This window comes from Chaetomium fimeti, assembly GCF_033439085.1.
Source record: "Chaetomium fimeti strain CBS 168.71 chromosome Unknown B0H64scaffold_7, whole genome shotgun sequence".
In the NCBI taxonomy this organism is placed as follows: domain Eukaryota; kingdom Fungi; phylum Ascomycota; class Sordariomycetes; order Sordariales; family Chaetomiaceae; genus Chaetomium; species Chaetomium fimeti.
Window position 1 is genome coordinate 2089784 of NW_026944335.1, and position 24536 is coordinate 2114319.

At 56.3% G+C, this 24536-nt stretch overlaps 7 protein-coding genes and 1 non-coding gene across 8 annotated transcripts; 6 read left to right on the top strand and 2 right to left on the bottom strand.

The window, feature by feature from the left end:
• Positions 1-2021: 2021 nt before the first annotated feature.
• B0H64DRAFT_419902 (terpenoid cyclases/protein prenyltransferase alpha-alpha toroid) lies at positions 2022-4168 on the top strand (the record flags this gene model as incomplete). Its single annotated transcript, XM_062805417.1, has 7 exons — positions 2022-2028; positions 2197-2342; positions 2383-2849; positions 2899-3029; positions 3089-3206; positions 3335-3691; positions 3847-4168. 7 exons carry the CDS (start codon positions 2022-2024, stop codon positions 4166-4168), a joined length of 1548 nt encoding a protein of 515 aa, XP_062656225.1.
• Positions 4169-4534: 366 nt separating this feature from the next.
• B0H64DRAFT_235860 (uncharacterized protein) lies at positions 4535-5785 on the top strand. Its single transcript, XM_062799789.1, has one exon. The coding sequence runs from the start codon at positions 4900-4902 to the stop codon at positions 5641-5643; it is 744 nt and encodes a 247-aa protein (XP_062656226.1). The 5' UTR covers positions 4535-4899; the 3' UTR covers positions 5644-5785.
• Positions 5786-8791: 3006 nt separating this feature from the next.
• B0H64DRAFT_235850 (uncharacterized protein) lies at positions 8792-9966 on the top strand. The gene is made up of 2 exons (XM_062799787.1): positions 8792-9080; positions 9461-9966. Exons 1-2 carry the CDS (start codon positions 9050-9052, stop codon positions 9808-9810), a joined length of 381 nt encoding a protein of 126 aa, XP_062656227.1. The 5' UTR covers positions 8792-9049; the 3' UTR covers positions 9811-9966.
• B0H64DRAFT_235851 (uncharacterized protein) lies at positions 9967-10923 on the top strand. The gene has a single exon (XM_062799788.1). The coding sequence runs from the start codon at positions 10123-10125 to the stop codon at positions 10798-10800; it is 678 nt and encodes a 225-aa protein (XP_062656228.1). The 5' UTR covers positions 9967-10122; the 3' UTR covers positions 10801-10923.
• A 1705-nt stretch (positions 10924-12628) lies between these two features.
• Positions 12629-14078, top strand: B0H64DRAFT_236025 (nucleotide-diphospho-sugar transferase). Its single transcript, XM_062799791.1, has 2 exons — positions 12629-12920; positions 12993-14078. Exons 1-2 carry the CDS (start codon positions 12819-12821, stop codon positions 13887-13889), a joined length of 999 nt encoding a protein of 332 aa, XP_062656229.1. The 5' UTR covers positions 12629-12818; the 3' UTR covers positions 13890-14078.
• Positions 14079-17654: 3576 nt separating this feature from the next.
• Positions 17655-19561, bottom strand: B0H64DRAFT_419904 (glycerol kinase-like protein; the record flags this gene model as incomplete). The annotated part of the gene is made up of 3 exons (XM_062805418.1): positions 17655-18067; positions 18127-19127; positions 19236-19561. The coding sequence occupies 3 exons, from the start codon at positions 19559-19561 to the stop codon at positions 17655-17657; spliced, it is 1740 nt and encodes a 579-aa protein (XP_062656230.1).
• A 2207-nt stretch (positions 19562-21768) lies between these two features.
• On the top strand, positions 21769-21852 carry B0H64DRAFT_t140. Its single transcript has one exon. It is a non-coding gene; the product is annotated as a tRNA-Lys (tRNA).
• Positions 21853-22440: 588 nt separating this feature from the next.
• On the bottom strand, positions 22441-24196 carry B0H64DRAFT_236097 (kinase-like domain-containing protein). The gene has a single exon (XM_062799792.1). The coding sequence runs from the start codon at positions 24066-24068 to the stop codon at positions 22581-22583; it is 1488 nt and encodes a 495-aa protein (XP_062656231.1). The 5' UTR covers positions 24069-24196; the 3' UTR covers positions 22441-22580.
• Between the last annotated feature and the right edge of the window lie 340 nt (positions 24197-24536).

The window sequence follows — 24536 nt, forward strand, 5'->3', positions numbered from 1 at the left end:
CTGGGTTGCACTCGGCTCGTTGAGCTGGTTTCGGAGTATTAACTGGGTGCCCAGCTTTCCTTTCCCACTGTGCATCTGGCTTGGTCTGCTCGTTCTGTCTCCACGCTTCTCCACACTTATCAGATCCCTCCCGAAGTGGGAACTTCTATCACTGCTTCTGATGAACCTCACGAAGCCACCTCGCTGACGGCCGGTCCCGCTGAAATTCGAAATGTTGAGAATCGGAGCACGTGGATTGGTCAATTGGCTTCGGCTCTCTCTCATGGTTACCGTTTACGAAAAATCAGAAATGGACGAAGAAAACTCGACTCTCTTGGTGATCAATTATCAGGCCATCTTCAGGTTCGTTGATGCAGGCTAACAAGCTAACTAACGGGCTCGCTGGACAAGGCCCACGTCAATCACTCCACTGGGGCAAAAACAACAACCCAGGCGTGCCAGGCTAGCGAGGAGGGGCTTATCCGCGGCATGCATCAGGGGCCTCGAACAACATGCCTTTCTTGACGACTCCACCGACTATCAATGCCGCCATGCTCCTCCATCAGGGGCCCATATCCACGTCTCCGGCCGTTGAGAGCAGTTTACGGATAGGACACAGTAAACAGAAACCGGGGTGATGAGATGTCATGGGTTTTGTCAAACAAGACCCCTAAAGACCGCCGAGCGAATAAACAAGGTTCCCGGCAGACACGTCGAGGCGGCGAAGCAGTGAGAAGAGGACAATCCGCCCAAAACATACCACAGACGGAGACGCCGTTGCTGCTGCCGCGCAACAAGCTAACAACGCGTTCCCGCTCAAGGCAGCGGGATATTCTTGGTCTGGGTTGGCTGGAGATGCGCGTGTTGGGTTGTTTACATGGGGCGATGCGCGGGGGTAAAAGGGGGGGCTTGTCACGACCCAAGACGGATTCGGCCAGACCCCCGGTGGTTGTTCGGCCGGGGAAGCTCCCGAACGAATCCGGCACCCGCGGTTGCCGTCTCGGAGCCTCCTCCCTCAACCAGCCCCGGTCTTTGGCCACCCGGGCGCAGTGGTTTGCTGCAGCCCAGGCCGGCCCCGTGCCGCCAGCTGGTCCGGCCGCATAAACAGGAGGTTGAGTCTCGCCTCTCGAAACACTCCAACGGGCTCAACTCTCGGGCTCTTCAGAGATGATTAGTTTTGGTGGACCATATACCCAAATCCGTGCAAAGGTACTTGGATAGCGCCATAGTCTGTCTGTCTTAGAACCCCGCTAGCTAGCCGCCGAGGACGGATAATACGATTTAGATTCGTAGATCTGTCTGATCTGCCGGGACCGTCGGTAGACGGGAGAGGATCGCCTTCAACAAAGCACGGATATGTCCCAAGCCATGTGAAGGGGATTTTATAACTGGCTCATTCAAAACAATGGGAGCTGGGGCCTGTCCGGCAAGGTTCGCGCTGGCGTCCCGAGTCCGAGTCCCTTTTTTGCGCAGGCCGGACCGAAGACCGAGCGGGCGGGTCCGACCTCGAAGACTCCCGTCGACTTGACTCGAACTCGCTCGATTCGCTCGACTCGGCGTTGGACGAAAATTGGCCACGGTGGCTGGACACTGTGGCTGGCGCAACCGGCGCATGGACGTCGGCATGCCGAATACAGAACCCCGGCCCGGTGCCGGAACCTTCACGGATGATTTATTGGTTCCGTGCGCTGTGCCCCGGCGCCAACCCGGGACTCGAAGAGGAGCACAGACGTGATGGAAGTTCCGGGACTGAGCGGGGTCATGTTGAGACGACCGAGCTGAAAGGAGGGGTTCCGATTCTACACAGTAGATAGGTACCTATGCACGCTTAACCCTAATCATCAAACCAAACGAAGGCGATGAATGAAGCGATCATGCGATGACTCTTCCAAGTTGGTAACTACAGTACACAACATGAAATTTAGTTTACGGAAGGAAGCTGGCCCGCTTTTAGGGTCTTTCCTCCAGCAAACTCCAACTCCCCTCACCCGCTCAACTCTTGGCGCTCATGCCCCAATCACAACGCCCCCATTGCCGCAACCATGCCCAGTTTCCATTTGTGGCATCAGAACAATGTGAACGAGTAAGGCCATCACAACTATTGTCTTTTTATTTGGCGTCTCCCATTCGAGAGAATTAGCTACTCGACAACCCGGTTGGGAACAAAGGGTCAAATGCGTCAAAAAGGCGTTGCCTTCCCATGGAAAAAGATGGCAGCCCAACAACGGCGCCCACCATCTTCGGCATCATCATCGTCTCGGGCAACCCGCAGTCGGGATATCGAACAAGTAGACGAGGAAATAGTATTCGATAGGATCCACCCGAGCTTCATGATTCCCGATCTTTTCACACAGCCCCCGCCCGTCCGGGACCCCCCTCGTCACGGGCACCTCTACGGTCCAGGATGAGACCGTCGAGGCGTGTCTTCCGTTCCTGACCGGGGAGGATGGGGAAAACGAGTGCAACGAGCACGGGGTGCCCGGTATCGACCGGGCGAGGCATGTTCGGTTCTTGCATCAGTGCTTGGGGAAGCTTCCCGCCCGCTTCGTGGCCGCCGACGCCAGCAGGCCGTGGTTCCTGTACTGGTGTCTGTCGGCGCTCACCATGCTCGGGGAGGACGTGACGTCTTACCGGGATTCCATCATTCAGACTGCGCGCTCGATGCAGAACGACACGGGAGGATTCGGTGGCGGCGGCAGGCAGCTCTCTCACATAGCGACCACCTATGCCGTCGTTCTGTCACTTGCCTTGGTCGGAGGCGAGGAAGCATATGAAGTCGTCGATCGGAAGGCGATGTGGAGGTGGCTCGGGAGTTTGAAGCAGCCGGATGGCGGATTTCAGGTTTTTGTCGGGGGCGAGCAGGACATCAGGTGCGTCTGTTGAGAAACGAGACAAGGTCGGAGCTGACCGCCGAGAAAGGGGGGCATACTGCGCAGCGGTCATCATCTCACTGCTGCGTCTCCCGCTGGATCTCGCACCCGAGTCGCCGGCATATACAGGAGACAGCAGTGCCAACCTCCTCACCGGTGTCGCTCAGTATGTACGACGATGTAAGCAGCGGAGATGCACGCCGATCCCATCGCCAGACTACTGCTAACACACCACCCAGGCCAAACATTTGAAGGCGGCATATCAGGCCAGCCAAATGCCGAAGCCCACGGGGCATACGCTTTCTGCGCGCTAGCTTGCCTCGCACTCCTCGACCACCCAGGCCGCAGCATCCCTAGGTATGTGCGCAGCATCGGGTGATGGCGGGAGCAGAGCTGCTTCTGCATTCCACGTCCATCCATGAATCCATCCACCCACGTGTGGCGAAGAGAGCACGGCATAACTGACGACGATCAATCTGCAATAGCTATCTCGACGTTCCACGGTTGATCGCCTGGCTGTCATCACGGCAGTATGCACCCGAGGGGGGCTTCTCCGGGCGCACCAACAAGCTGGTCGACGGCTGCTACAGTCACTGGGTCGGCGGATGCTTTCCACTCATCGAAGCATGCCTCAACAGCAACCCCAGCCGCAGCAGCAGCGGTGGAGCCGTGGCCGCAGACGACCCGACCGCCACCGCCACCGCAACCACTCCCACCATCACCAAGACTAGTCTGCCGCCAGCAGACGAGAGCCTATTCAGCCGAGAAGGCCTGATACGGTACATCCTCTGCTGCTGCCAAGACCAGACCAAACGGGGCGGCCTGCGCGACAAACCCGGAAAGTGAGTCCACGTCGCCAACCTCACCATCCCCCCCCTTTTTCCCGCGCCTGCCCCTTACCCATGATCCCGTCTCTCCATTCCTCATCGTGCCGATCCCCGTGCCGAATCATGTGTCATGTCACGCCACCCGGACTAACCTCCCCCCTCCCAACCAGGATGTCAGACGCCTACCACTCCTGCTACGTCCTGTCCGGCCTCAGCTCGGCCCAGCACCAGTGGGAGCTGGACGAGCTCGAGCCTGACGCGCAGCCCGACGCCGCCGCCGCCGCCGCCGCCGAGCCCAACGATGCAGCAGCATCGGCGGGACCAAACAAGCAAGCGGACCTGGAAGCGGTGTGGGCCGTCCTGCCCTACCTCGACGGCCTGCAGGTCTTCGACAACAAGGACCGCGTGCGCCCGATCCACCCCGTCTACGCCATCCCGCAGCCGACCGTGAGGGCCATTCAGGCGTATTTCGCGGAGAGGCCGGGGTTCTGACAAATACAAAGCAATATGGGGCTGTTGGATCGTAAAAGAAAAACGTGATCAGGGGCGTGCGTTTTGTTGTGGTGTTCTCCCGCCACATGGTCTTTTTGGGTGGCTGTCGGGAGACGACGAGATGCCGGCCCTTCCAAAAGGAAAATAATGTGCAGACCCGAATTAAACTGCCGGTTGCCTTTGTCCTGCTGCTTACCGTTGACGTGACTGGCCGGGCTTGGGATCTCTTACGCTGCTTCTGTCATGGGGTATCAAAGCTGAGAAGGAAACATCACTCTGCGCAATTTGGTGCGCGGTAGGCTCGGGATATTTCGGAGCGGCGGTGTACTGAACCCCCATCGACCATCAGAATGACCTAGTTCTTCGGAAAGGAAAGTGCACGTATACTGCACTCCGTATCTATCGCGTCTAGAAGTGCCGCGGCCAGGCAGTGATCCGCGTCCATCCTGGTGGAGAGAAACGGGGGTCTCCAATCTGAGATTTTGCCTCCTCAATATCATGATCACCGAGCAGAAGCCGTCAAGTGAAGTGGCACCGACGTGCTCCAGTCCCTGACAAAACCCCCGCGGCGGCGGCGGCGGCCGGCCGGGTGGCCATTTCCCAAGACCAAGGTGCAGCTAGCTATCTGGGATCTGAGTCGGCATGCCGACCAACGTACTCCACCGCCGGTATCCTCCCATGCCTCCTGACGCTTGCTGCTCCCAAGCATTGGGTCTCCAGGCCTCGCTGGCATGATGTCTGCAGACACGGGGGGCCAGTTGGGCGACCGCCCGCGCCGACTACTCATGCAGCCCGGGTGTCTCGCCTCCCATCCCATGAGGAATCTGGGCGAACCGAATGCCTGGGCCTTTGCATGCGCCGAGGAAATCCCCGAGCAAAGCACGACACCCGACCCTTCTTTTCCACCCGGCCCGGGCCATCCATGCCTGAGCGGATGGGGGGGGGGCGGCGAGCCTGAAAGACGGCCCATACGAGGGTCGACTGGCGGTGGAGGTTGCGACGCGTCCACCGCGGTAAACGGAATCTTTTTGTTAATATTTCATTTGTATTTTTCGCGTTTACGGCGCGTTCCTCTTCGTGGGCCCTCAACGACGCCTGCCGCGGAAGCCGACCATAGTCGAGGGTGGTTGAGCAAGAAAACAGGATGGAGCTGCGGCTGCATGCCGAATATCCAGATGACCAATGCTCTTCTCATCCTGAGTAGTGGTAGCCAGCCGGTTTCTCTCTCTCTCTGTCTCTTTCTCTTGGTTCTCTCCTCCTCGGTCTCATTTTTCGGACTCATCTGTTTCCGTGTTTTTGCAACACATGGCCGCGGTAATGGGCCTCGGGGAGGGTCCCAGCTAGCATCCGGAGGACGACCGCCAGTGGCTCCAAGATCTCCAGCGGAGGGTTGCATGCAAGGCGGCCTGCTGCATGAGTTCGAGAGGTACCACAGCTGTGGTGTAATCTATCCGAGTTTATGTTGTAGTATGTGAACGAGGCATCTGAAGTGGTTTCCAAAACGGGCAGCGGAGGTTGCATGGCTAGAGAGGAGGGACCATGACCCAGGCTTGAGGTTACGGTGATAGATGGTGTTGTTCTTTGAGTTACTCGTTTCTATGCCGCTTCGGTGATGTCCTTATTTTCCCAACTGTGCCCCAGTAGGAACATACTATGTATTGACTTGGTATTCGGAGTGTCGTCGATCCCCGCTGCGATTCGGTCGGTTGTTCCAAGGGATGACGTTGTGGGGGCGGGAAGCACTCCGACCTGAGGGGTTCACTTTTGCCCCTCATTCACAGCCTCGAGAATCCCTGTCGAATTCTCGGACATATTGTCCCCACAAAGTTCGTCTGAAGTATATTTGCTGTTGGCCATCGACCATCCACAGCGAAGCTTTCTTCGCGGGCTTGACCGAGCATGTACTGTGGATGTATGCCAGTTACCGGATCCAAAACTAAAGTACCCGGGCTGCTCTCGGAGCCACAGGGGCGGGATGTCGTTGGCAATGAAACTGGCATTCTGGTTCCGCGGTTCCGTCGCCTGGACGCCAGGAATTTGTTCGCTCGAGTTCAAACGGATTAGTGTCGTCTCGATGAACCGCCACGAATGAAACGGCGTGATAGAATCGTCCTGTGTGTGATCTCCGCGTGGCCCCATACCAGTGGATCGTTCTTGTCAGCCGTTTGCGGGAGAAGGCTCATGTCCAACCATCTGACGTCCCTGATCGTCGTTGACGTTTTGTTTGGAAGTTTGGAAGCCCGGAAACGCACGGGATTGGACCATTGACGGCTCGAGTTCTGCCTGGCGCTCTTCCGCCCTTGCTTGCCCCAACCACTCACCACCCACTCAGTGGTCAAACACTAGGAAATCGCGTGGATGGCGTTTGTACAGAGGGATGTCCAAGTCTTCTTTCGTGGTAATTCCGTAAACGGCGCGGGTCTCTCAAACGGAAAATCCACAGTACGATGCCCCCTCCAAGCCCTCGGTCATTAACGAAGTTTGTGCCTTCCCTTCCGGTGTTTTTGGTGGGGTATGTGTTGTGATGTTCCAGGAAGGTACCGTATCGTGCGTCTGTAAGGTACGTACCTCGTTACCTCTTTACCCCACGACGAGGCAATTTCCTGTCCCGGTCACCTTCCAGATTCTTCGCGAATCTTTTTTGTCCACCGCGTCGCTGAACCCGGCAATCCCCTGCTTCCGCTCACCTTTCATCCTCCAACGTCCATCGCATGCCCCATCCATCGATTGCCCTGGCAATTAAAAAACTGAGCTTCCTTCGGAGCTCCAACCTCCCCTCTTCTGTCTTCTCCTCTCCCCGCCCTCGCTTCGGCGGATGAGCATCGTGGGTCCGAGGCCGGTCGCAGGTCGCGCTGTCGGTGCAACCATTCGATGGAGGCTATTCGCCATGTTTTTGCCCCTCACGCCCCGATCCATACCTGGAGTCTTGTTTTAATATCAAGAAGCACTGCCAGCTCATCATTGCATGAGCGTTAAGGTTGGCCTGTGCCTAGTTGCCTTGTGGCCGCGCCCGCCATTCAGAGCAGCCGCTCGTCGTTGGGGCCAGATGCAGGACATGCAAGGGTTTGCCGGCCCCAGCCACTGTTCATGCACCTCATCGTCCTTCACCGACTTCGTGGTGTGGCCTCAAGCCAGTCATTCTCCGATTCCCAGCTCACCCCGGCTAGCTGTTTGGTCCGGTAGGGAGGGGCAGAATTCGCCATCCAGACGATCACGATCGCGGGTCCGTCCAATGCCTTCCTCGTGGGCCGAAACGGTCCCGACAAGCGCTGGCCGCCGTCTCGACTTTTTTTCGAGTCTTGTTAGCTGTCGTCCCAGAAACCCCAATTGCCCGCTCCTGATTCGTCGGCTCACCCGGCGAGTGCCTGTCGCATGTTGGGAAAGTTTCCAGAACCGCTTTTTTAGGCCCCGGCCCTCTGTCGCTTGCCGACGGTGACGGAGACGTGAAACTGGCGAATCGCTCATGGGCCGCGTCTGCATGGCCCGGAGAATCAACCTCTGCATTTTGGCCCCGGGCACTTGCGTCGTTGCTAGCTCTCATCAGCACCGTATCCTGCTCCCGTTCCCCACGAGCCTATCCAGTCATGTACTCGTGGGGCGCTGTCCTGCCGCGCACTCCCTTTTGCGGTCTGCCGCAGAGTATACACTGCTTGGCAAGGAGAGCGGCATGGTTCTCATGTATCGAGGATGTACGGGATTTGTACATCATGGGCCTCCTGCCCGTGGACGGCACAGTTGCTGTACCGCGCGGTACATTCATACATTTCATGGGCGATTCGCTGCAGGTGTAGTATTATTAGTCGCCGTCGAACGAAACCTGAGCATCCATCGAAGTCCCGCCCTCCCGGCCCACTCCCTGTCCCCGGGCCTCAACATTGCGAACAAGGCCATCCCTTCTTTTTCGTCCACCGACCTCAGCAAGAGTGGGGTGAGCGGACCAAGGTCTGGCGAGAGGAGCAACAACAAACCAGGAAGACAGGTTCTGATCTCCTCCGACTTTCGTTCCCTCGAATAACCCGCTTGGTAGACTCGTGTTCGGCTTGCCACCGGCCTTCTGTGAGATACCAATTGCCATCGTTCGTATAAATCTTTCACCGATAGAACACCACTGGCCGGCCTGAATATCGGTCAAAAACAACTGCGAGGGGGGCCGCATGTGGAGGTTGGAGGGTCGAGTGGGAAACACCAACATGTGCGAAGCGGTGCAGTATCGGGCTAGGGTCCTTGTTTTCCGCCGACCCAAACTGGTCGGACTTGTCAAACGAGACCTCTCTGTTCGGCGTGTGCATCCCCCCATGTTGTTGGTGTGGAGTTGACCCGGCCTCTGCGGTTATATCAACTGGCAACGACACGCGCCAGCACATCAAGATGGGTCACACTTTGAGCCGCATCTCCCAGTGGACATGCGTCTGACGACCCCCTTCCCTCCTCTCCGTTCGAGCTCTCCGTCGTTTTCTTGTTGCATCTGTATGATCTGGGCATTTTTGCCATCCCCTGCCCCGCATTCCCCTTCCCGTCACCGCAATAAAGCGCACTTGTCTCGCCGGTGATGACCCATGGCTTCCGTCCCTTCCTGCGTTGTCGCCTTGGATACGTAGCATATCAGCCTTAACATCTTCAATCTCCCAAGCTCACACCACCCTCCCACCCGTGAGACAAGCTTTCACCTCCGACGTTGCCCTACTTACCCCCGTGGGTTCCTCTGCCGCATCACTCCTAGGTTAGGCTCGACTGCGTCACATCACACCGAGTCTCGGCACCCGGCCCGTTGTCTCTTTGCATCTCCATCCAGGTCTTGTTTTTTTTTCGCCTCGCGCCACCGGTGCCACGGATATCAACCACGCAACACACACCGGGCTCACCGAAAAACCAATTGACACAATGGGCGGTTTTTACATGCAGTATCTCGAAAGTAAGTTATCAATCGGCTCTTTGGAGGATTTGCTCGCCTGTCCATGGCCCGGTGGTCGACCTGGGTCACACGTCATCCCCGTGATGGTGGGGTGTTTTTTGAGGAGGAGGGCATCCCCACGTGGCCAACCCCCCACACAACTCTACACTGCCCCTGACCTCGCACCCATGGCCACCGCATCTCAGCCCCATCAACTCTCGATTTGCTGGCCCCTGTCCATCCAATGTGTCCCGTAGGGCTGAGGACGATCATGTTGGGTTGTCATGCAGATTGCTTCACGTCATCCCAATCCCGCACCCCCTCCTCGTTTTCCTCGCCCCCCAAAGGGTACGTCTAACGGGCAATGGACGGACACAAGGGCTAACCAGGGTGACTTACAGGCCTTTGCCGGCGCCGTGGGTGGCATGACCCCACGTATGAATGCTATCGGGACGCCAATGGGTACACGTGCCTGGTCCTGGTGAATGGGCGGGAGTACCAAACTGATCTTGAGTACGAATCCGGCACCCTGGCCCAGGAGAATGCAGCCATGCGTGCCTTTATGGTTTGCCGGAACTTCTCGGTCAACGGGGGCATGCTTGCCCGCAACGGGATCGTCCAGGGCCTACCCGCGGAGGAGGCCGCTCGCAAGCCAAAGAAGAGCAGTCGTCACACGAGCACCTCCAATCACGGACACAGGAGCAGATCCAGCCACCACTCAAGCAGCAGCTCGACCACCTCGCTGGAGTGAGGCTGAAAAGGAGCCGCAGTTCTTCCGTTTGGCCGGGACCCGAGCCGGGTTAGGATTCGCTGAGTCTCGACAGCCGCGCTCCCACCCCGGATCTGGACCCCAAGCCTAATCAGCGAAGAGCGGGAGCTCAAGCAATTATTCAGAACCGGATCGTTTCTTTTGCTATAAAATTCGGAGAAGGCTTCACAGCGACACGGCGACGCCACGAGATGAGAGAGACAGCGGGAGACAAGCCGTGGATTATACCCCATTGATAGCCTCCAACTCTTTCCCAGGACCGGGAAACTTGGAGCCCAAGGCCGGCATGAGGACATGACCTTTTTTTATCCCCTGTTTGCCGGAGATAGCGTTCCTTTTCTACATTCTCACGACATGATTGACGACTTATTACGACGACGCCATTTAGACAACGTTCGACCTTTTGACGAGTATTTCGACCAGACCGGCCACAACCAACTATGGCCTCCACCCGGCTTTGGAGGCATGGTTGGCCTGGGGCTTTCTTGTTATTTTTCTTTCTCTCTTTCCTACTTCTATTTCGCGAAAGACTTTGATCGCCCGGGCTTTTTTTTCTTCCACTTCACATCCACGGAACTTGCTGGGTTACACAGAACCAGCCAGATATGGGGCGGGCATCTCTCCAGAATCCGAGTCGGAAGTCCCAGGGGCAACCCTGGGTTTGGCCCGTTGGCAAAGGATGATGGACTGAGGCGGCTGGGCCAGCTTTACGTTGGACGGCATCCACACCGTGAGGCAGCGAGACACACCCGGCATCCGCCGGTGTGTTGGCGACGGGAGCACGCTTTTTTCTGCATTCTTCTTGGCGCTTTATGCCGCATTTCAGAAGGGGCGGGTGTAGTTGGGAGGATTTTCTACTCGTGCTGGGGTTGCCTCGCTTCGAGAGCGCCCGCGCGGGAAGCGAGAAAATGGGGGCCGGGAGGCGGACCTTGGTTTCGTTGTCCCCAACACAGGGGGAGATTTTATGAATGACGAATGACGACACGACGACTATGATGACGATTACGTCCTACAGAGGCAGCGGTGGCTTTCAAAATACATTGGAAGAGGGGCGCCATCCCATGACCTGCATTTTTGGACTCGCTCTAAGATTGTTCATTGTGAGGCTATGCCGTGACATCTGCTACTTTTTCTGCTCTGCCCGAACTGCCCGCCACGAGAGGGGGCATCCAGCAAAAAGGGTCACCAAGTCAGATGTATGCGGTCAGCAAGCAAGCTCGGCCGAGAAGCGCACGTGTCGCGGGTGCAAAGTACCCCACGAAGTTACACCACCGCACTCTAATCTAGGCGGCATTTTCCCATGGAGGAATCCCGTGGATACATATTAGCGGGAGACTGGAGTGCATGTACAACAGTACCTATGTATGCCTCGTCACCCCGTCCCCCCGCCCCGCGGGATTCACCTCGTCCTCGGTTGGGGCGTGCAGCAGGTTCGGGTTGGTGTGGTGGTGGGTGCAACCGTCCGGCCGCTTGAGCCCTCCAACGCCTCGCCGTTCCGGACTGTTGGGTTCGGTTTCGAAGCCTTGGTTGGATTGGTGAGCTGTTATTCGTCCCAGCTCATTGGCGGTGCCCGGGGTTGGCCGCATGTCACGGGCTGCGGTCCGAGACCGGCCGGCTCCGGCTCTCCACGGGGGCTCACCGTCTCCCGATGCGGTCCGTCCATGCCATAGTTATTCAATCTTGTACGACCTTGGAGCGGTGCCGGGAATGGCAAATTCGAAAACGGTCGACCCGGCCCGAGAAACACGGCTGCCGGGCACGCCGACGACGCCGGAAAAATAACTTTTCCTGTTTCATGTTTCGCCAGTGAGACCTGGCATTCCTTCCCCTGCTGGCGTACGAGATCGTGATGGTGTCTCAAAACCGAGTCCATTTTGTCTGACAGGGCCGCGTCATCTGGGGGTTCGGATTCGCATCTCTGCTTGGCTATAATGCAAGACACTGATTGACAAATAAGCCTTTTTGAAGAGTTGGGTCTCTGAAGATCTGTCAACGTGGTAGAAGTGATGCTTCATTCAGCTCACCTCGTGTTGGGGTTCAATTCCGAAAGCGGAAGGCATCTTCCCGTCTGAACTTTGTTGGGAGTGATGGACACTTTTCCGGAACCAGCCGAATGACCCATGAAGACTTGCGCTCGTGTCTGCAGTCAGCTCTTTCAAGCTTTTGAAGTTTCGCAGAGCTGGCTTCGGACGAAGGCATGGACTCGTTTGCACAGCCATGAATGGCATTGAGTAGCCCCTGACATTCTACCCCTGAACTTGGTAGGAGAGGAACACAGTAAAGTTGGGGTATCCACTGAAGGAACTGGTTATGGGCTCTTGCTTTTACGATCTAATCTCGCCATGGGAGATGATGCCCGCTGATTGGCCGTGCATTGGGCATGTGGCCCAGGGAATGGTTCCCCTCCTGCCCAAGCAGCGCTGTGAAGCCCAAGCCCATCGCCCGCTGCTGCAACACCATCAGAAAAAGGTAACCCTCTCTCCTGCCTTTCGTGTTTGGCATCCTTTGTGCTTTTGGCCACCTTTTTCACAACCTCACCACTCAAATTGCGCCCCCCCCCCTGTTTTATCGCAGGTCGTTACCAGCTGCCCTTCTTGTGTCCATTCTTGATAATCCTCGAGGTTGCCACTACTAAAACCCCGCTTTATCCCCGTCCATTTCTCCCTTCTTACGCTCGTTGATACCATACCACCTTCGCCCAATTCATTCGTTCCCCGCTAGCAAACATGAAGGGTAGGCCGACATACAACATACTTCCGGAGAGGAGACATAAAGGCTGACCTTGCTTGCCATGTAGCTTTAATTCTTGTCGGCGGCTTCGGCACGCGTCTCCGCCCTCTTGTACGTTCATCGACCGGACCGACGCCCACGACTCCCCGCACCGATCACCGTTCTCGACAGTGTTGAGCTTTAACGAGGAGGCATGGCTAACGCTAGCCTCACAGACTTTGACACTGCCGAAGCCCCTGGTCGAGTTCGGGAACAAGCGCATGATCCTGCACCAAATCGAGGCGCTCGCCGCCGCTGGTGTTACCGACATTGTCTTGGCTGTGAACTACCGCCCCGAGATTATGGAGAAGTACCTGGCCGAGGTTAGTTAACCCTGGCAAGCGCGCAGATCATGAGGAGGGAATATCGGAGCTGACACTAGCTGCCGCCGATAGTACGAGGAACAGTTCGGCATCAACATCACCATCTCCATCGAGAGCGAACCCCTTGGCACGGCCGGCCCCCTGAAACTCGCCGAGGCGGTTCTGAGCAAGGACGACACTCCGTTCTTCGTGCTCAACTCGGACATTACTTGCGAATACCCCTTCAAGGAGCTCGCGGCATTCCACAAGTCCCACGGTGACGAGGGCACCATCGTCGTGACCAAGGTGGAGGAACCGTCAAAGTACGGTGTCATTGTCCACAAGCCCAGCCACCCCTCGCGCATCGACCGCTTCGTCGAGAAGCCCGTCGAATTTGTCGGCAACCGTATCAATGCCGGCATCTACATCTTCAACACCACCGTGTTGGATCGCATCGAGTTGCGGCCCACCTCGATCGAGCAGGAGACCTTCCCGGCGATGGCCGCAGACGGTCAACTGCACTCCTTTGACCTGGAGGGTTTCTGGATGGACGTTGGTCAGCCCAAGGACTTCTTGACTGGCACCTGCCTCTATCTTTCTTCCCTTACGAAGAAGGGTTCCAAGCTGCTGGCGCCATCCAGCGAGCCGTATGTATACGGTGGCAATGTTCTAATCGACCCCTCTGCCAAGATTGGGAAGAACTGCAGGATAGGGCCGAACGTGACTATCGGCCCCGATGTTGTGGTGGGCGACGGCGTTCGGCTGCAGCGCTGCGTGCTGATGGCCGGATCCAAGGTCAAGGACCACGCCTGGATCAAGAGCACCATCGTCGGCTGGAACAGCTCGGTGGGCAGGTGGGCGCGTCTCGAGAACGTGACGGTCCTGGGCGACGACGTTACTATCGGCGACGAGATCTACGTCAACGGCGGCAGCGTCCTGCCGCACAAGACCATCAAGGCCAACGTCGACGTGCCCGCCATTATCATGTAAGCCGAGCTACGAACGGTTTACGAATCTGGCCTCGGGCTTCCCCATCTCAACTTCATCTTTTTCGTAATTCGAGATACATTACGCCTTTTAAATCTCCTTCACAAAAAGCCCCTTACCTTAATACCAGAACGGAGACGGAGCGCGGCATCACCTCAAAAGGCCACCATCGTCTTCCACCGGAACAAAAAGTCGTATTGCCGGGCTTTCCAACGTTTCCGCAAACCAACACGCACTTCCTAGCTGGCCTGGCGTCTAGATTTTACAATCGTGTCCGTCCTTTTTGATGATGCGAAGGTTGTGGTCAACCACCTGTCGGTTGTGCAAACAGCTGAAAGATCAAGTCCACAGCAAAAGAAGACGGGGGACGGGAAAATATATATGCATTCTAAGGTGCATCAAGGCGTAGAGCGGGTCATGGGTCAACGAAGGCTAATGGGTACCTGCACTGCGCTGCAGCATCAGACACGGGAGACGGGTTCGGGAAAATCTGGCGCGGGTTGGGTCGTTGGGCGGCATTCCGGATTCCGCATTCGATAGATAGGAAAAGACCTCCCTATCATAGTGCAATAAACGTCACTGATGAGCCATTCTTGTTTCCCAGCGTGCCAAACAGGTCCACACTTTCATCAAGGGCGGTGGAGAGAGAGGAGGAGGCTGAAACGCTCCACCCACTCCACTGCCTTACCAAGTCGTCACGTTGCTCCGAGTCAATGTCGTGCATACCGCCGCCTCTTTGAGGAAACATGGCAAGCAGATCACCCTGTGACGTTGCGGTGATGTGTGTTGGGCGATGCAATCAAACCCTAGCCCACAACTTTCCCACACACACAGACAGATGGAGTATTCCGAGAAACCGTTGTGCGTTGTGTGTGTGGTGGAACCTTTGCGGCTCACGACCCCATTTGCGAGCTATACTAGTGTAGACATATCGTCGGGATGGCATCTTTGTTGGGCCTTGATGGACAACTACGAGCTATCCTGGGGTTGGGGAGAGGGGGTTGGCTACGTGTACGTACGCTAACAAGCCAAGCTTCCCCCCCGAGAGCGAGGACGCGCGGCGGGCATGAAGGTGGCGATAGAACGCCCCGTGGGGAGGGAGGCAACCGTTGGAGGGATGGGGTTTGGGGGCTGTGACCCTTCCAGGGTTGTGTACGAAGCACTGTGGTGTATACGATAGGATGGATGGAGAGCTTGCTTGTTTTATCCCCCCGCCCCCCCTCTCCCGGCAACTCCATGGCACGGTTGCCGCGGAGGACAGGGAAGAGATGGAGGGACGGGATCGGGATCGGGATCGGGATCATCTCGCCTCGATCGATCCTCGTTGACAGCTGATGGTTTTGGTGCCTGGGCCCTGGATGATACTTGCTTGCATGCATGGACGGAATAAACCGTGTGTGGACTGAGGGTTTTCGTTGGAGTAGGAGCTCCGTGTTTTAACTAACGCCATTCTGTTTTACTAAAGTTAAGGTCAAAAAATAGTCCACCACACCCATCTTGGCACCCACCCGCATAATAACTTTACTACATTCAAATGACCACAACTTTATAAAAACAAGGCCAAACAATATAATAAACTAATCAAATTGAAGCTAAAAAGCAGGGCTTTAATACCTGGTATACCAACCTTTCGCCTTTCGCACTGCAGCCAGCCGACGGGGCATTGAATCAACCAGCCGGTCGATAAGGCCCTGCGGCACCCTCTCCCACGCAACCACCAGGGCCTCGGCCACCTTTACCCTATTTGGCTCATTATCTTTCAGTAGATATAGCCCTGGAAAATCCTTGCGTAGGATCTCCTTCATTTTTTTCCAAACGTGCTCAATGGGGTTGAGGTCGGGGCTATAAGGTAGGTGGTCCTGGACCCAAACCTTATGGGTTTCCAACCATTCCGTTACCTTCTTTACGGTATGGATTTTTACATTATCCTAAAGAAAAAAAGTACCTGGCCGGTAGGTTGGAGCTAGGCCTTCTTCCAGAGCCTAAATATAGCTGTTTGTAGTATAGCCTTTGCGTTTGGCCTCGGGGTCTCTGGTTATAATAACCAACAGGGACCTCCCTCCTTTCCAAACCATCCTCTAAACCATCATTATAATTTCAGCCTTTATGTGGGCCTGAATATTGACGATACCTTTGTTATACTTATCTATAGGGGTACGAAAAACCCAGCTATTTGGTGTATCAGGGGCTGTTTGAACGGATGACTTGTCGGAATACCCTCCCTAATTTTCAATGTTAGTTTTAGAGGTTTGTTTAAGGAGGGTATCTTACCTCTATCAAATCTTGGAGCCTTCGCCTCATTTTTTTGGCATGACGAAGCCGATTAGCTGCTTTCTCCTTATCCAACATAATTTGTTTGATCGACCTGAATTTCCGACGGTAATATAGCCCTAAAGCCTTGCGAAGGGTATTCTTAACCACCGACTGGGGATACGTACTTAACAGGGCTGCCCAGCCCATTCGGGGGTTCCTTTTTACCATCAAAACCAGATACCGGGCTTGGGAAGGGCTTAATTTCCGGGGACGGCCACTACGAGGCTTTATTTCGACTGTTCCACGCTCCTCAACGACTTTGCAACAACGGGTGATGGTCGAGAGGTTGCATTGAAAATCGACTGCAAGGTCCTTGCGCGTGGCCCCGGCCTTTCGGGCCGAACAAATAGAGGCCTTTTCTACCGGGGTAAGGTGTTTTCGGTTTCCCCGGGTAGATTGGATATTGGCCGACAATTCTGTCCCAAATTTTCGCATTTTGGCCCAGTTTTGATGAAGTTGTGGTTGTTGCAAAAATTGGTTGTGGGAGGGAAGAAAATTTGGAATGCGGGCAGTTTTAAAAAGTGGGTGGGAGTGATGGACTATTTTCTGACCCCGATTTTATATACCATTATGTTGCTTACTGCCTGCTCTGGATCTTTGTTGCGCCTGGAGAGGCGGACCGGACAAGACATCCATGACAGGCCGACACCATCATGGAGCCAGCCACGGGAGTGCCCGATCAGTTGTGATGGTCTGAGTGTCTGCTATGTCTATAGGCTAACGCCCCCGAAGATCGTGCGTGGACAGAAAAGCATCATAGGGTGACGCCGTAGGGCTGTCGAGTCTGCAAGATAGGTGGTTTGGGACGGCGGGTCCAGCATTTGCCAATGGCAATGTTGCTGGAATATACCTGGTCGTGCTTTAGTTTGAGTCTAATGGTGGCGGATGTATTATTCGTCTTAGGAGATGGTGGGAGGTGGGACATCGGACAAGAAACTCCGATTGTTGGGGGCGATTTCAAGAGTAAACAGTGGCGAAAGCTTACCCCCTGAGTAATGCATGAAACGGGGCAGTGGTGTGTATTGACCCAACAAGTTGCCCCGTGGAGAGATAGGGGCTAGACTCCGGGCGAGGATAGGGAACCGCTCTCCCCCGGATCGGGCATGCAGGTCTGTCACTTGTTTCTGTTGAGATTAGAGGTAGAAACCTTAGATAGAACCACCCTACCATTGGGCGAGATCCGAAAGAAGCAAAATGTAGATGGTAAGTGTCCTCGTGCAGAGTCCATTATGGTATTATAACTATCCAGTACTATACAATTCCCAACCCTCACCCGCTAAGTCGCTGGGGCGTAACTTCAAGCGATGGTGATGACCCAAGGTATCAAGACCCGCTAGCTCAGACAGCCAACGCCAGTAGAAGCAATGAAAGATCCCAAAACCCGTGCCCAACCCGCTAAATCCATCATGATCATAACATAAGCCAAAAAGTAACCGAGGCCTGGGCAGGGTCCCTCTAATCTTCTTGGACCCACCCCTTGCTCATCTCGACAGCTTTCTCCCATCTCTTGAACATCCCCTCGGCCTTGGCCTTCTCCATCTGCGGCTGGAAGATTTTGCGTCCACTGCGGTTGACCTCCTTGAGGTCCTCCAGCGTTCGCCACACACCCGTGGCCAGGCCTGCGGCGATGGCAGCGCCAAGGGCTGTCGTTTCGCGCATGGCGGGGCGATCGACGGGGATGCCGGTGATGTCGGCCTGGGTTTGCATGCACAGGTCCGAGTTGGAGAGACCGCCGTCAACGGCGAGCGACTCGAGCTTGTGTTGTGAGTCCTTCTCCATCGCATCGAGGATGGCGCGGGTCTGGTAGCAGGTTGCTTCGAGAGTGGCACGGGCGATGTGGCCCTTGTTCGTGTGGTGGGTGATGCCAACTGTGAAAGCGTTAGATTCCAACGAAGCAAAAGAGGGGGCGAAGTGGGTGGCTTCTTACACAGAGTTCCCTTGGCGTCGTCTATCCAGTACGGCGCAAAGAGCCCGCTAAAGGCAGTGACGAAGACGACGCCGCCGTTATCGGGTACTGATTCCGCCAGCGAGGTGATCTCGCTCGACTCATCGACGAAGCCGAGGTTGTTCATGAGGAACTTGACACCGGAGCCGGCGACGGCAATGCTGCCCTCGAGGGCATACACAGGTTTTTGGCCGCCGCCAAAGTCGTAAGCCACTGTGGCGAGGAGCCCGTACTTGGAGATGACGGGTTCGGTGCCGACGTTGTACAGGAGAAAGCACCCGGTGCCATAAGTGTTCTTGGCTTGCCCTGGGCTGAAGCCGCACTGGCCGACCAGGGCGCTGGACTGGTCCCCCAGGCACCCGGCAATGGGCACATTGATTAGCGGGCCGCTGGCGATCTTGCCGAAACATTCCGGGTCGGAAGACGGAACGATCTTGGGTAATTGGATCTTGGACTTGTCGATCCCAAAGAATCCCAGGAGCTTGTCGTCGTACTGGAGGGTGCGGAGGTTGACAAACATGGTCCTACTAGCGTTGGTGCTATCGGTGACGTGGACGGGCTTCTCGGCTTTTGCGCCGCCGTTGAGCTTGTAGATGAGCCAGGAGTCGACGGTGCCGAAGGCAAGGCGGCCTTCTTCGTATGCTTGCTTGACGGAGTCGACATTGCGAAGGAGCCAGAGCAACTTGACACTGCTGGGGTACGTCGAAAGGGGCAGGCCGCAGAGGTCCATCAAGCTTTCCGACCCGTCGCGCGACTTCAATTCGCGCACAAGGGCACCCGTCCGGGTGTCGGGCCAGACGATGGCATTGTGCAGGGGCTCGCCGGTGAAGCGGTCCCACACTACTGTCGTCTCGCGCTGGTTGGTGATGCCAATTGAGCGAATGTCTGACTTGGAGTGGCCTAGGTCGGCAAATTTGCGCAGAGCCTCTTCAATACATTGCTCAACCGAGCTGACAAGTTCTTGCGGGTCATGCTCGTGCCATCTGGATGGTTAACGTTTTGTTAGCCCCGTTGATGTGCAGGATGTGCAGCAGCTCCGCAGTCAAAGGTGGAGAGAATGCGGGGCGGGAGTCGTAGCCGGGCAAACATACCCTGATTTGGGATACAGGTTCTCAAACTCTATTTGGTGGCTCGCAACGGGATCGCCCTCGCCGTTGAAGATGAGGAAACGCGAGGAGGTGGTACCTTGGTCGATGCTGCCGACAAACCAGTGCTGCTTCTCTTCCTCTTCCGTCTCGATGATCCCCTGGGGAAGATGGACCTCGTGATGCGGGTGGAAGTTGGCGGCGTCGTCGGGGAGTCTCCTGGGTGTTGCGGCAGTGGGCTTCATCAACAGGCCGTCCAGGTTGAGGCTGGGACCGCCATTGACAAGCGCATCCTCAAACCGTGCTGGATTGAGTTCTCGGACGTGGACCATGGTGTTTTGGTGTTGTTTTCCTTTGGACTGGTGTGTGACTGGTAGTTGGCTCATGGATTGGAAAGTGCGACGGTGTGATTGTTGGTTTTGTATCTGGGTCGAGACAATGGCCGGTTGCGACCGCGGACGGCGTAGCCCTGATAAAGAGTGCCGGCGCGGGGCTTGGGGGGGGTCAGAATCGGGAAGGATGACAGAAGAGGGGGGTACGTCATCCAAGGCGTGGCCCTAGCTACTCGTACAGCGATTGTGATGTGTCAGCCGGGAGAAGGCGAAGGCGACCTTCGATCTGTTGCAGCTCCTCCAAACACTGCTCCTGCTCCGCTGTGATGCTACAAGTGGCGATGCAGCGTTCCACGGGGCACTCGCTCCAATTGAGACAATTCGAAGGCCGGGTGCCCCTCTCAGCGGTAGCGCGCACATTGCAGCGGCGGCCGTCTTTTTAAGCCAGAAGTGCCGGTACGGGCGTGTCGATTGGGGGTGCTGGTCGCAGCGTGCCTTCCGGCTTAATTTTTTTTTTGCCTGGCTGAAAGAGGCGCCGCTTCCATCGCGGGTTGCATTCTGCAGGACCGCCGGGAAGCTTGGACCTCGGTCTCGTCCATTGGTGGGTTTTTTGCGGGGTGACAGCCGTCTCGTGGGGGGTGGTTGCTTCTGATCACGGGAAGCAAAAGCCACCGAGTCCCACTACCTTGGTACCCCGCAAGCGGCCCCGCCAGGGACTCCGCGCATGCTCCGCTCGAAGTGATCTCGAACCTCGACTGCGACTCGACCGAGCATGGCATTTCTGATCGTCGCTCTGCACCCACAGCAGGATTCCATTACAACGTCATGTAGAGTCAGCCGGACCAAAGCTCCCTATTGACGTCTTCCCATCGATCAAGGCATCGCCTTCTATTCTCTGCGAGTGATGTCGCTTCCCCACCCAATTATCTTGATCAGTTCAATTCCAATTCAGGGGTCAGATGCGGTCCGATGCATCCCCTCTTCGATTGAGACGATACCCCTGGGCCTGTTGATTGCCCTGGGAGTTTGGATGCTACGATGGACTGCACGTAAAAGGACGCTGGGTCTCTCAGTTGTCTAGACTCGCCGATCTCGCGTTGCACAGCCGACAACGCACTCCTTCGTCGGTCACTTGACCTGAGAAGCGCGAACTTGGTGCTTCTAGGCAAATTTGCAATCACCATGAGAGCTGGCTAGAACTCGGGATTGTCCAGGTTAATCCACGTAGACAAGGTCCTCCTATCGGGAGAGGCTCGCCCGAACCCGCGCCGGCAGGGTTGTGCCTTGGGGGAAAAAGGTTTAAAGCGGGACGAGTCAGGTCTCAGCCTAGAACCACTCGACTCCTCTCCGCCGGGAACCTTTCTGTCTCAGTCCCACGATTCAGAAATCAGCGGTCTAGACATAGATCGTGGCCAACTCACTGCCCAGGCGTCTCGGGGCTTGTTAAAATCAACTGACAAGTGTCGCAGACGGAACCAAGCAATCCACCCGAAGATAAGGGTGAAAAAATGAGGTCGCATGTGACGGGGACGAGCCCCCTAGGTGGGCACGTGGTAACGGGGGGAGTAAGTCTAACATGTGGGGAGAGACCGTTAGTGAGTAAGTGCACCTGGGGAAAGTTCGTTTGGTTGAGGGCAGCCGAGGATATTATATTACATATACAAATTATCAAAAGAAACAGAGAAGGGGATTCTATCCTTTGGTAGAGTTGGTGAAGGGTTTGGCTACGTTTTCCTTTTCGTCCTGCGAGCTGCCCATTGATGAACGCGGAAAGGTTGAATTACATACCAGGTCAGGTACCTACTCAGAGGACGACTCACACATGATTTTAGGTTTTAGCCAGGGCGGGAGTAAAGGGCAGCAGACCGAGTAACTAATGCGAGGTGCCTAACAAGGGAAAAACAAATAGTATACCCGAGGAGATACATGTAGCTTTAGTCTACTCTCGGCCATCGCAAATGTCGGATTATCAGAGTTGCGTGCAGGTCCAACACCTGTCTCCCAACAATTCCTATTGTGTGGATAACAAACATTCTCATCCCAGAGTGTGGAAAGCCGAATCCCACCCATGTCCAATGATTGTCCGCCCTAATTCGGGATCATGACTGACGCTGCAGGATGGCGGGTTACCGCAATAGGACTTTCCGGTAGTTGCTGCATATCAACACGGAATTCCACCAATCACTTTCAACAAATGAATCTAGCCTGCCCGGCTAGCTCAATCGGTAGAGCGTGAGACTCTTATGAAGTTTCCAATCTCAAGGTTGTGGGTTCGACCCCCACGTCGGGCTCAATTCCCGACAGCGATTGCATCCTGTCATTTTTTGTGCTTTTTGGCTTTTTTGCGCCTTCACTGTTTTGTTAACTACCTACCTAACCTAGGAGTGCAAGCCGACGATCCCTTGAACGGAGTGAGCTGGTAATTGCGACACTGGTGCTTTCCATTTTGGAACCCCATCCTTCTGTCACCGCGCAGCATTCCGGGATGCATGGATGATGAGGGAGATATTTTGTTTATTCCTCGTCCGATCTAAAATATGCCTCCTGTGGATTCACCTCCCAGGTAAATATGCACTCGGCCTGCTTTTGCAACGGCCAGTAACTCCTCAAACCGACAACATACCAAAGCTATGATATATCCCCCATACGTCCCAGGGTCCCAGGGGACCAGCCCGTCCCTAAATTGGAGGAGTTTATCACCCCAAGCAACCCAACCCAGCCAACCCATCAAGATCGTCATCGCCGCCAATATGCATGCTTCGCTTGCCGCCGCTCCGTGCTATGTAACCGAACAATGCTCGCCCATGCAGAAAACGGAGAGGAGAGCCAAGCCCAGAGCTACCGAATGGAGCAACCGAGCGAAAAAGAATAAACTCCCGAAACGCAAGCTGAACGCCATGCCCCCCCAAAATAGTAACTCACTCACACAAGTCCCCAGATCCCATCGCCCCCCATATCAGTCCAAACTCCAACCTCCCATCCGCTTGTGGTCCCCCCTAGGCCCCTGCGAAGCCCACGATCATTGCATAGACACGGACATGGTGGTCGCCATAGACGCGGTCGTCCCTCTCCTCACGAGCGGCTGGGAAAACGCGCTCCCACCCCCGACGGTGCCGGCCGTCCCGCTCCGGTTGAGCGTCGGACTGCGGCTCCCGCTACGGCTGGGGATCGCCCGCCCGGTCCGGCGCTCCTCCTCGCAGTTGGGACAGGGCCCGGGGGTGTCGTAGACGTCGCACAGGTGGCGGAACCACGGGTACAGCTGGTGGGCCTCGGGCCGGCGCGCCTGCGTCTCGTCCATCATGCGGCGGATGTAGGGGAGGGTGGCCAGCACGGCCTTGACTGACGCCTCGCGGGACGGGTCCGCCGCGATGAGGTCGCGCGAGAGGATGGTTAGTGTTTTCAGGTAGTTGTCGAGGTTGTGCAGGGATTGCGAGTATTTGAACTCGGCGCTCACTTCGCCCGAAACCGTCCCCGAGGAAGAGATGGACTGTGCGTCGCTGTCGCCACTGCCACTGTTGTTGTCGATGGACAGTTGGTCTTCGGCAAACTTGGCCGGTTGGCCGAGAAGGACGGTGGCCATCTCGAGGAAGACGCAGCCCAGCGAGAAAATGTCGGAGCGCTCGTCCCGCCGGTCCTCGTGCATTGCCTCCGGGTCGGCGTATTTCAGTGTCTTCGGGGTCGGGCCTACTGAGTCTTGGCCCTTCTCAAAGTGCTTGGAGAGGCCGAAGTCGGTCAGCACGGGCAGGCCAAAGTCGTCGATAACGATGTTGTCCGGCTTGATGTCCTTGTGGCGTACCCGCACACTCTGCCGGTGGAGATATGCTACTGCCTGCGCAAGGCAGCCAAAGTACGTGTGGAGATGGGGCAGGATCCAGCCAGCCTCCTTGGGGCTCTGGATAACCTCGTCCATGAAGGTGTGCAGGTTGCATTGCGCAGGCGGGTACATGGCGATACCCAAGATGTGCTTCTTGATCCGCTGGTTTACCCTGAGCAGCATGGCATGAGCCTTGCCTCTCTGGCGTCGCTTAATCTCTCTGGTCTGAATGCAGTAGTCCTCGAACGATGCCACGTATGCGACGATGTGCGGGTGCCTCAGCGAAGACATGGTGCGGACCTCCTTGAGGGCATCGCTGCGTGCCTTGCTGTCTGGCCCCGGCGGCCGCGAGTTCTCCTTGCAGACTATCACCTTGAGGGCGAGAGGCCGGCGATAGGCGTAGCCCTCCGGCGAGGTGACCCGGTACACGATGGTCGAGCCCGAGTCTCCAAGTTCCGGGCCTTGTTGCACGAACGGGCTGGGCGGCGTGAGGTATTCCTTGCTCGAGTGGTGGAATACTTTGTGCTTCTTGGGGTCGAGGTAGGCTTCCTCGACAGGAGCCAGCCAGTCGTCCGACACCTCCCGGTTTGCGTCGTCCCATACGAAGTGGTGATCATCGTGGATGCTGAGGAAGTCACTCAACGGGATCGGCTGCGTCTGGGACGACTGGCTGCCGTTCGACTCGAACGACATCAGGACCAGAACCAGGAGGTTGAAGAAGTGGGATGTGTGGGACAAGGGTGAGCTGGCGAACCAGCCAAGCAGAATTGGGAGGGGGCAGCTTGGTGTGGAGCGGTGCCGGGCCGAGTCCGTGGGTTGAACCAGCGGCGGTGCATCAGCTCAAACCAGGGGTAGAGCAGAATGTGACACAGCAGTCGGAAGAAAAAAGGAGAACTGCCGAGAACGAGACAGGGGGCGAAGGTGTACAGAGGGGAAGAAAAAGGTCAAGTCAAGAGAGCCTTAAGAAGGCGAGGCTGAGTGCGTGTTTGGATTGTGCCGATAGCCTTCGCATAGCTTTAGGGGGAGTCGCCCTACGGCAGCGGCAGGTCTGTTTCGATCGCCCCGGAATATGGGCTGTGATTCGGTGCCAGCGCCAGGCCGCGCCGTGAGCGGACGCCTGCCAACGCAGGTCCCAATTGGCGCCGCCCGGTGCTCGAAATG